General features: G+C 45.9%; 2 protein-coding genes across 5 annotated transcripts; both read left to right on the top strand.

Annotated features, from left to right (window-relative positions):
- Positions 1 to 713: 713 nt before the first annotated feature.
- LOC123068738 (disease resistance protein At4g27190) lies at positions 714 to 5290 on the top strand. 2 transcript variants are annotated; one of them, XM_044491361.1, is made up of 3 exons: positions 714 to 964; positions 1506 to 1655; positions 1976 to 5290. In XM_044491361.1, the coding sequence occupies exon 3, from the start codon at positions 2048 to 2050 to the stop codon at positions 4742 to 4744; it is 2697 nt and encodes an 898-aa protein (XP_044347296.1). In that variant the 5' UTR covers positions 714 to 964; positions 1506 to 1655; positions 1976 to 2047; the 3' UTR covers positions 4745 to 5290. The 2 variants fall into 2 exon arrangements, with proteins under 2 accessions (XP_044347296.1, XP_044347297.1); XM_044491362.1 differs by lacking the exon at positions 1506 to 1655 and having other exon boundaries at positions 716 to 964.
- A 230-nt stretch (positions 5291 to 5520) lies between these two features.
- Positions 5521 to 9187, top strand: LOC123068739 (uncharacterized). Of its 3 annotated transcripts, none has more exons than XM_044491364.1 (4): positions 5521 to 6247; positions 6582 to 6685; positions 6836 to 6977; positions 8118 to 9187. In XM_044491364.1, exons 1-4 carry the CDS (start codon positions 5888 to 5890, stop codon positions 8190 to 8192), a joined length of 681 nt encoding a protein of 226 aa, XP_044347299.1. In that variant the 5' UTR covers positions 5521 to 5887; the 3' UTR covers positions 8193 to 9187. The 3 variants fall into 3 exon arrangements, with proteins under 3 accessions (XP_044347299.1, XP_044347298.1, XP_044347300.1); XM_044491363.1 differs by having other exon boundaries at positions 5539 to 6247; positions 6833 to 6977; XM_044491365.1 differs by lacking the exon at positions 6582 to 6685 and having other exon boundaries at positions 5560 to 6247; positions 6833 to 6977.
- Positions 9188 to 11191: the final 2004 nt, after the last annotated feature.

Below are 11191 nucleotides of genomic sequence, written 5' to 3'. Positions count from 1 at the left end.
GCTCCGCCACCGCCGACTATGTGTTGTTTCGTCATGCGTCTATGTTGGACTTGTTGTGTTGTGCCCACAACTGAACTTGGGTCTGTGTGTGTGTGTATGTGTGTGTGTGTGTGTGTGTGTGAGTGTTGGACCCTACCTGTGATGGCGTTGTGTTGATGTGTGGTGTGTTCAGTTGTTACCTTGGGAAGGAGATCAAAGCAAAGACAACACAACTATCCCAGTGTTTCTTCATCTTTGAATGGTGTGAGACAAACTATGAAGCACATAGCCTTACTAAGCACACTTTTGAACTGTGTTTGTTCATGTGTCTACATGTTAGATTCTTCTGATCTACCGCTAGTCCCGTGGTGCAACAAGTTCTGCACGGCTCCGACGAGGGAGGAGCGATGACGGCGGTGCACCTTCGCCTCGCTTCAGTGTTTGTAGTCATCACTAGTTGGCCTATAAGCCTGGATTAATTTTTATTATTTTCAGTGTTTCTTGTATTTTTATTATTTCTAGTGTTGTTTGTACTGCCATGATATATGATGATTACATCGGAATTTTTCTTGCAAAAAACACTTTAGGACCCTATTTGTGGCTCTTTTAATCCTCGGACTTAAATTGTATTCTCATGTATTTGGACATTGATCAATAAAGAGAATCTGTTTATAGACTCAAAAAAATGGGTGATTAAATTGCTTAAAAGTTTTTTCACAGGAAAAAATCTCAAAAGATAACGCGCTCCAATCACACGGGTTGCTTTGACTGCCCGTGGACCAGGGCCCGCTTCAACCCGCCGCCGACGGCGGCGGTGGCCATCCCGGCCGCCGGCGCCCACCTTGCTTCCCCCAACCCCCATGAATCCCTGATACAAGCAAGCTCTGCGCCAGCGGATCATCAGGGTCGCGTCCGGCTTCTGGAGAAAGGCCGTACTAATCGCATCAGAGCTGGGTCCTGGGTGCTCGCCTCCATTCAGCCGAAGGTGAGCCCTGTTCTTCCTTCGATTTCAGCTGTCCGTCCGAGCCCCCGAGGCGAGGGAGAACCCGATCCGGGGCGATTCACGGGGAGCCCTCTGTGGCTGTGCTCTGCCCGCCCTTGGTCGCGGTCTCTTGCCGATTTCCAGGAAATATGGACTGAATCAGACTTACTGAATATTAACAACCCTATACCAGCACGCCGCTCCTGCAGTTCAGACATTGTTTCTCTGCAAGGCCAACATGGAGCAATGGCGTGCAACAACCTTTGCGTCTCTTGTCCATGGATCAATCCTTGCTCCACATGTTTGCTTGCTAGCTACAGTGTGTTGTCAAACGGACCTAACCTAAGCTAGGAACCGGATCCAGTTTTGTTCAGTAGCACCCATATTTTGTCAATCTCCACAAGGAAACTATCTAGCATGATCACTTGGGATTGCCTCCCACAGCTTTGCCCGCAGAAGAGTCAATACTCTCATATGTGGCCTTCACAACAGATTGTTTCAGTTCTCTTCTTTCATGGAAAAAATGTACTGTAATTATTTTCAGCTAATTGGGATGCTGCTTCGAGTGCATACTTGAAAAAGGAAATGCCTAAGAACATCAACTACAGATAGTGTACACCTAGACGATGGCGCTTGCGGGCGTCCTGTTTCCTTCTTGAAGGCGTCTCCGAAGGTCCCACTCAGTTCTCTTCGGGTGAGTAGGCAGTGGATATTGAGTTGGCCGGCGCCTTTTTTATTTCCTTTTTCTTTTTTTCTTTTTTGTGCTCATGGTCGGGGGTTTCGCTAGACTGTCCCTTAATCAATCAAGCATCTTTGTTGTTTTCGGCCTGCTCTTCCTTATAAACCGGGCCAATTCTATTCTTTTTTATGAAAATTGTAGGACCACCCTGTCCTCTTGACGAGGTTTCGTCATAAAAAAAGATAGTGTACACCTAGATTATCAAGCACATTACTGAGAAAAATTACACACCATTGAATAGTTATTAACAATGAGGGAACTTGTCCGCTACGCAGGTACACGAGTTGATTGCTTGTCCAGGCTTAACCTAAGCACAGGGGCTGACAAAACAGGAGACGCGGCCGGCCATGGCATCCTACTGCTGTTTTAGGATATCAAGGACACGTTTGCCAAGCTTTACTGTACCACGATATCGGTTGATAACGCTCCAAGACATGCTTTGCCTGATTCTTCGTCCAGAAGGTGAAGTGGTTGCCATCGAGGGCACTGGCGGCTTGGGAAAGACATGGGCGGCAAAAGCGGCATTTGAAACCGCAAGGAACTCTAATCGCTTTGATACATATATCTGGGTTTCATTGTCTACAAGCTGTAGTCTGAGACGGTGCACTGAGAAGATTGCCACATGTCTTTCGATTGACATTGGTGAAGAACTGTTATCATCGAGAATTAGGGTAATGATCAAGGAACGTCTCATGAGACGGAAGTTCTTGTTGGTTCTCGACAATGCTTATTTTGTCGAGGAAAACATCTTAGGGAAATTGGGGATTCCATGTCCTCGAGAGCAGAGTTTAGGTTCAAAGGTCATTGTGACCACAAGAACCGGGAGGACAGTGTCAGTCATGGATCCAGCTATACTTATATCGCCACAACCTCTCACAGATCAGGCCTCATATGACCTACTGCGCGAGAAGATCGGCAGAGATATTGATCTGCAGTTAATTGACAACTGCTTTGGCATGCCATTGTCGATCATCTTACTGGCTGGGGCACTGTGTGATATACCTACACAAGAGTCGAGCAAGTTAATAAGTGAAGCTTATGTGGCTCTAAGACCCAAGATATCAGTGTTCACCACAATGATTCGCCTTGTAAAGTTTTCTTACCATCGGCTTCCTAGTGATACTGCCAGGCGCTGCTTCCTATACTGCCTACTCTTCCCTGACGATGAAGCAATCACTGTCAAGGACCTGATCATTTTATGGAAGCTGGATGGTATCATTCAAGAAGCTAGAGATTCTCATGAGGCTAACTGTTATGGGGAGGAAATTCTCCATGTGCTTTTAAAGCATGGTTTGATTCATTTTGAGGGTGACCATCATATCCGCATCCATGATGTCATCAGAGAGACGGTATCACAAGTTGGACGTGAGAATGGCTATGTGGAGCAGCCTGAAAAGTACTTTGACAATGACATTCCATTTGAGTATCTTCTTGCCAAGTTCGGTGGAAGGATTTCCTTGATGAACAACACAGTGAAGGAAGAACTCCGTGCAAGTCCAAGTCATGAGTTCTTCTCAACTTCAACCCTGCTTTTAAGAGGGAACCGCCATATGAGAACCATATCGGAAGAATTTTTCTGCCGTGTGGGAATGCTTAGAGTGCTAGATCTGTCCTTCACTCCAATCAGAATCCTTCCCCAGTCCATTTCTCGTCTGTTTCACCTCCGGTTGCTGCTACTGGCTGGATGTGGACACCTGGAGAGAATTCAGCACATAGGCTCGCTGGAGATGCTGGAGGCACTTAGTGCATCAGGTTGTGGCTCCCTAAAAAGGGTAGAATGCGGATCATTTGACCGTATGGGGTTGCTCAAGATCCTCGACCTTTCGAGAACTTCTATCGAATGCTTGCCATCCCTGGCTGCGTCTGTGGAGCTTAACCAGCTTCTGCTACAAGATTGCGCATTTCTCAAGTCTGAGCGAACTATGGAAACAGACCACAAGTCCTGTGATACAGAATTTATCAGGTTCCCTTATGGAGTTTCAAAGAAAGGTGCTGTCAGTAACCTACAGATAGGGACAAGTAAGGATCTGGTGAATTGGATGGCCATGCTTTGGTTACCTTGTGGACTGAATTTTGAATTTTCTGACAGATTTGGTATGAGGGTCTCTCAAGATGTAAACCAGGACAGAAAAACATACATTTATGCAAGCCATGCCAAGTTCGTTCAGTCTTTGCATAAAGACTCTCCACTGTGGTCAAACTGCCTTCGGAAGTTTCACATAGTTATCTCCCCTTTAAAGTACGATCAAACCATGGACAATAGCTTTGGAGTATGGAGAACAAAATTCTCTGCGCTGGACGTGCAGTCCGGTGATTTCGATAGGGTTTTGGAGATAAACTGTGCCGGAGTTGCTAATGATCTTGAAGGGGTTCTTGGAAACGCTGAGCTAATATCGTTGAAAAATATAACAGCGACAAATCTGGTATGGACCCTGAATACTAGAACACTGACAGCAGCAGCACGAGAACTTTGGGTAGAAGACTGTCACCAACTGGAGAACCTCTTCTCACCGGAAGAAGCGCCTACAGTGGGCAACTTGCAGAATATATGGATCTCCAACATGGACAATCTAGCATACTTCTGCCGAGTGACGGTGGAAGATTTGACCAGTTTCAGTTGTCTGATGCACTTGCTCCTCGATTGCTGTCCAAAACTGAACTTCCTCTTTCCTTCATCCCTGCGCCTGCCGAATCTTCGTAGCCTACAAATAAGGTTCTGTGACAGCTTGGAGAGAGTGTTCTACGAATCGGTTGCCGCGGAACATGCTCTTCCGGGGCTACAGTCACTCCAGCTGTGGGAGCTTCCAGAGCTTATCTGCATCTGCGGAGGGGTCCTGCCGTCTCTCAAGGACTTGAAGGTGAAGGGCTGTGGGAAACTTAAGGGAATCCCTATCGGTGTCACTGAAAATAACCCGTTCTTCGCAACAATAATAGGAGAAATGCAATGGTGGAACGATTTAGTCTGGGGTGATGAAAGTGTCAAGCGCTGGATATTGTTTAGGAACTGGGGCCCCTTGCTACCGCATTTTGCAACTGAAGGATGAACTTTCCAGGCTTTTTTTTCCGTGTTGGCGGTGATGCTTCGCAAGGTGCTCAGAGTTGCTTTTGAGGTGTTGGCTGTTGTCTGTCGAGTAAGTTAGTGACAGGAGGTGCAGTGGTTGTCTAAGCTTAGCATTTGGCGCCAGCGGCTCTCGATATCGCGACATGACATTGAAGAGTGCGATGCCCTTCGGCGGCGTTGTTGCGCTCCTCGACGTGCAATGTACTCAAGATCATCCCCAGGGTACTTTCTGGGCAAGCGGGGCGGTTTGTGCTCCCTGCTTTATCTTGGGAGAGATGGCTCAGAAATTTCAGAGCGGATCTTACTCTGGTTATCCATAGAGTACAAAACACTCGAATAACTTCAAAGGTTGGATACAACATAAGTAATTTGTAACACTTCCTGCACTCTCTGCACACCTGTAAATATTCTCTATGTACATGTTTTTTTAATTTGTAAAACTCTGCACTATGATCCTTTCCCTACTGTATTTTGGCAAGAGCATCAGTGGTAAAAAAAGGTACCCTACATAGGATTGGGGGTTGTAAAATTTATATGGTATGCATTATTTTGACCTCCATCTTATAGGGAATCTAACAAGTGTTTGAATTTTGTTCCTTTGAGAACTTCAATGAACTTCTCTCTACTCACTGTCTTCTTTCCTCCGAAATTTATGAATTACTTTGCTGTGCATCATCCAAAGGAATTACTTGCGAAATTTATTGGAGGATTTGGCCAGCCCATGCAACTCAACATACCCTCCATTCCTCTTTATAGTGCATTTTTTGTGTGCGCTAAAGCTCCGAATTGTAGTGCACATTTGCAGTGCTAATAAAGGAACAAAGGGGGAGCAAAAGGAGTACTCCCTCCGTCCCGAAAAACATGTCGCAGTGACATTTTTGCGAAAACCCTCTCTGCGAATTCCCGACACAACCCGCAGTCCCTGGTCGTCTCCCTCGCAGCCTCACTCGTCTCCCCTGCGCGCCGGAGTCCTCCCTCTCGGCTCCCCCTGCGCGCCGGAGCCCTCCCTCTCGGCTCCCCCCGCGCTGGAGCTCCCCTGCTCGGCTCCCCTGCGCGTCGCCGGAGCTGCCTCGGCCCACACCTCCACCGCGTTGCTTCCCTCTCCTTGTTCCCTTGCTCGTTCCCCATGGTGAACCATGGGAAGGAGAAGGCTCGATTTTTGTTCTCGATCTGCTCTCCGACGGCGGCGGCCTTCCCCGAGCTTGGCGAGCTGGAGCTGTCCCTTCCCGTCGTCGATCTGCTCTCCGCGACGCCGCCTGCCTCCCCGGACCATCCCCTCTCGCTCAGCCGCGACTCCCTCCCTGGAGCAGCCGCTCCCGCCCAACCCAAAGCCGCCGGCCGGAGCTACGCCGCAGCACGCTCCCTCCCTCCTCTTCTTGGGGACCGGATTGTGGTCGAGGAGGAGCTTGCCCTTGTCGCCCAGCAGCTCCCGCTCCAACGGGCTCGTCCACAAGTCCGGCAGCACCAGCCGCTCTTCCCTCTTCCGGTCCGCCCTCCTCCCTCCCCTCCCGTGGCATGCTCTATTCTGTTATCTTCCTTCTTTCTTTGTCCTGATGATTTTTACTGATGGAGTTGTACACATAGGCGACCCAAATCCAACATTTTAGTAAGATTTTTACTGTCTCAAAATTCACCCATGAACCCTGACTCTGAAATTAGTACTGATGGAGTTCTTATTCATGTCTAATTGTGTTGACAGAGTTCAATGTACTCTGTCAATAGAACCAAAACTGATTTATTACCTTCCCGTATGAACTTCACTGAAAAAATCAGTCACCATTCTGAATTTTGACAGTACTCTACAAACTGCTTCTGGGCAGGAAGCAGATACAGTTTTTCTTGGTGGGCGTGGTTTTGGAACAGCCATGTCTTCTCTAATTTTGAAAGTGCTTGAGTTTAGAGTATGGTCATACTTTTGCTTAGGGTAAGTTAACACGTCTCTTTCTACAATTTTTAAATGCTTCTTGTCAGGAAGGGAATTATGTTTGTAAGGATAGTGTATTTTGCAAAGGCTTTTGTACTTGTTGTTTTTATGTCTAACTACCAACTGTCTATTCTTAAATAAAAACAGCAGGGTAATTGCTTTTCTTACTGGTGCTCCTGATTATGAAGATGGTCAACTAGACACTAAGAGATATGGTGAGCAATATGCTAGCAAAGGGGAAGATGTTGACCTCATGTTGCTCCCTGAGCAGATACCTTCCTATAGAGATCCGGTAAGCTTGTGCTTCTTTTGCAGTAAAAAAAAATTCTATCCATTAGTGAAATTTTGAAACAGGCCACTGTGGTGCTGTTGTTGTTCAAGCAGGAGTATGTGTACACATATTTGCAGGCGAATGCTATCCTGAGATTGACTTACAGTTAATTGCTATCCTTAGATTGACCGAACTTCAGTACATTACTTCTGTTCTGACTTGAAGATGTCCTCGAATGCCAAATTGCTCTCAAACTTTGAACCCCTTTCATTTTCTTCCATGTAAAGTTTTTTTTTAAATGGCAGTGGATGTTGAGTAATCTATGCTAGCAATGTGATGTTAGAAAAGGCGTATTTCTAGACCTGCTTGTAAATTACTCCACACAAACAAGTGCATTTTTCTAGACCTGCTTGTAAATTACTCCACACAAACAAGCAAATTCAATAGACATTTTTACAAGAATTCAGTAGATTTCTTCCCATGGTTGCTATTTGTTTCTCTTGACCCCTGGTAATTACTCTTGGCCCCTGGTACTCCAAGAAGACTATGCAGTTATCCTAGACTATTGCAATCATCCTTTCAGGTAGCAATAGCCTTTTTTGATTTAAAAGCCTGGCTACCATGGTCCTTGGGTATATTTCATTCTGTGTGCTAACTAGAGAAGACATGGCATGCATGCATGCACATAGGCTGTACTTGTTGAACAGGGGATTTTTTACCTGGAAATATTGGTTTACTCTAATCCACCCAAACTCAGTCTTCATTTTACTGAATTTAGATTAGATGTTGACTTGTTTCTACCGGGAGAAGATGTTGGTTTATTCTTTATTTTGATTGTTGTGGTTGCTCGACAAGTTGCCTCTCAGATTATTGCTCTCAGTGCAAACTGGAGTAGATTAATTAATTTGGAGTGTGTGGTCTGTGGTGGGCTCAACTCTTCCTCCTGATGTTGTAAAAAAATCTTGTTCCACTGGATGGATGGAGCCTCTTTTTTCATCTGAAAGACACCCCACATTTCTGAAGATAGATACACCTACAGTTTCAGCAGTGAAGTAGTACCACACTCTGATCTGATCTGTTTCCAATTGTAATAAAAGTTGGTTATTTACTTATCAGCTGAGTACAAGTAGTGGAGATTGACTAGTTGTTTCCTTGTGCAAGGTTCACAGCAAAAAACTGGTATTGAATTCGCCGCCGGCTCCGAGACCTCGACCGGACGGACGAAAGGCGGATTGAAATCATTGCTATGGCGCCGTATATTATATGCAGTCCCACGTTTTCCTCTTCCTTTATTTAGGTGAGCATCATCACAAAACATGCATCATCAGACAGGTGTAGGTTGACTGAATATTGACTGAATATTGGGCATGTGATATTGATCTGAGCAGGATTTGTTTTTATCTCTGAATTTGTATGATATGTGAACCCCAAAACATGCATCGTCAGACAGGTGTAGGTTGATGCCCCTCCATTTTTCACATCACAGACTAGACTAGGTGATCAATTTCTTTTTAAATGCTAGGAAAAGGGGAGGTGTTCACCATTCTATAGAGAGCAGAAAGATTGATGGCTAGGGAAACTCATGGAGAAAAGAAGACAAAGTTCTTCAGTTAACATTGACTGACTGAATTGTGCGATAGGCAGGAAGCGTCGTACCCTGTTCGGGGCTGCGCCTTCGTGTTATATAGCAGGGGCTTATCCCTGGATATGCATACAAGTAGTTGGAGAGATTACATCTTGGAAGGCAAGGAAAGAATAAGAGATAGAGATAAACACATTCGGTTTGGAGAGAATCTAAACTATCTCCTAACTATCCTGTACCGAAGCCTACGTGACCTATGCCATCGTGACATGATGTTTAACACCCTCCCTTAATCACAACTCTGACAAGTTGAGATTACACTTAAACTCTTCAAAGCTCCGTGTAGGTAACGCCTTGGTAAAGCCATCTGCAAGCTGATCTCTTGAATGAATAAACCGGATTTCCAACTGTTTGTTAGCAACACGTTCTCTGACAAAGTGGAAATCAATCTCAATATGTTTTGTTCTAACATGAAAGACTGGATTTGCGGAAAGATATGTGGCACCAAGATTGTCACACCACAAGCATAGTGCTGGGATTCGTCTTATACCAAGCTCTTTGAGCAAAGACTGAACCCATATAATTTCTGTAGTTGCATTTGCTAATGCTTTATACTCTGCTTCTGTACTGGATCTGGATACTGTGGCTTGTTTCTTGGCACACCAAGATATGAGATTGGGTCCAAAGAAGATTGCAAATCCACCTGTAGACCGTCTATCCTGCCCAGTCAAAATCAGAAAAAGCACTAACCAGAGTTGATGGAGACTTGCTGAAAGTAAGACCAGTGTTCAGAGTGTTTTTGATATATCTGACTATACGTTTAGCTGCAGTCCAATGAACTGTTGTAGGAGCATGAAGAAACTGGCATACTTTATTAACAGCAAATGAAATATCTGGTCTTGTAAGCGTCAAATATTGAAGTGCACCTACCAAACTTCTGTAGTTTGTGCTATCCTCTTGATTCAAGGGATCTCCTTCTATAAGTGACAACTTTTCTGAACTAGATAGAGGAGTAGGTGATGGTTTACAACCTTGCAACCCTACTCGTTTGACCAAATCAGTAGCATACTTTTCTTGAGAGAGATGAAGATCATTACCAATGTCTCTTTACTTCGATCCCTAAGAAGAAGTGCAAGTCTCCAAGATCCTTCAAGGCAAACTCAGCACTCAAATCCTTTAATAGTCCTGTCACTGCCTGATCAGATGAGCTTGTAACAATTATATCATCCACATAAATAAGTACAAATATAGATGTATTTGACTTATTGTATATAAACAAGGAAGTGTCAGACTTGGAAGGAATGAAACAAAGAGCTTGTAGCTTGTGACTGAGTCTGGAATACCATGCTCTAGGGGCTTGCTTCAACCCATAGATGGCCTTATCAAGCTTGCAGACATAAGATGGGAATTTTCTGTTTTCAAACCCAGGAGGCTGTTTCATGTAAACCTCTTCTTCCAGAACACCATGAAGAAACGCGTTCTGTACATCTAGTTGCCTGAGGCTTCATCCCCTTGAAACAACAATAGACAGAACAAGATGAATGGTAGCAATTTTTACAACTGGACTAAAGGTATCCTCATAGTCTATGCCATACCTTTGTTTAAAGCCTTTTGCAACCAGTCTAGCTTTATAGCGATCTATTGTTCCATCGGATTTCCTCTTGATTCTGAATACCCATTTGCAATCTATCAAATTTTTACCTTGCTTTGGGGGAACCAGATGCCATGTTTTGTTCTTCTGAAGAGCCATGTATTCTTCTTCCATAGCCCTTTTCCACTTCAAATCACCAAATGCTTCTTGCATAGAGGTCGGTTCACCTGTGGTACATGCCATGCCAAACTTGGTAATATGCTTGTAATTGACAGGTTTAATTACCCCTTTTTGAAGACGTGTACGTGTTTGCACAATAGGTACAGCCGCCGAATGCACAGAAGATCCATCAGCCGCCTGGGATCCTACGCCAGATCCTCCTGCAGGAGATGATGGCGAACTGGGATCTTCTGTGGCTTCAGCTAATGAAGAAGCGACGTGAGGCGGCGCAGACGATCCGGATCCAGTCCCTGCCAGCGGCTCGTCAGAATGTGATGATGGCGCCGGCCAACAGGGATCTGCGCTGGATCCCGAGGCGGTAGCAGACCGACCGGTCGGATCGTTCATGGTACGGCGCGCGTAGCAGCGGTCCACTCCCGTGGGCCACCGGCTCGGGGGCGGCCCAGTGGCAGGCGCTGATTGGCGCGGGTCGGAGTCCGCTGTGTGGCGAACTGGAGAGGCCCGCGTGGCAGAGGCGGGGCCGCCGCTGCTGACGCGGTTGTCGCCTGGCCCACCGCTGCTGGCGCGGTTGTCGCCTGGCGCGCCTGCCCGGTCGCGGCTGTCTCCTGGTGCTGGACCCGAGGCGCAGATTCCCTGCTGCTACACGGATCCCGTAGAAGATAGCGTGGCAGACTGTGGCGGTGATGATCTCGAGGGGGATATGCTCCCTGGAGCTGGACACATAAAATGTTGCGCGTTGAGGGTGATTTCTTCACCGTTTTTAATGATTTCTTTGCTGTTTTCTTGCCCTGTTTCACCACAAAGCTCAGCCAAACTGGTGTTATGAGGGTTAGTCAATATTGTATCATCACAATTATTTCCCCGTTGATCAGTGCCGGTTAG

The sequence above is a fragment of the Triticum aestivum genome, chromosome 3B (genome assembly GCF_018294505.1).
Source record: "Triticum aestivum cultivar Chinese Spring chromosome 3B, IWGSC CS RefSeq v2.1, whole genome shotgun sequence".
Taxonomy (NCBI): Eukaryota; Viridiplantae; Streptophyta; class Magnoliopsida; order Poales; family Poaceae; genus Triticum; species Triticum aestivum.
This window is presented reverse-complemented; position numbering and strand designations above follow the sequence as displayed.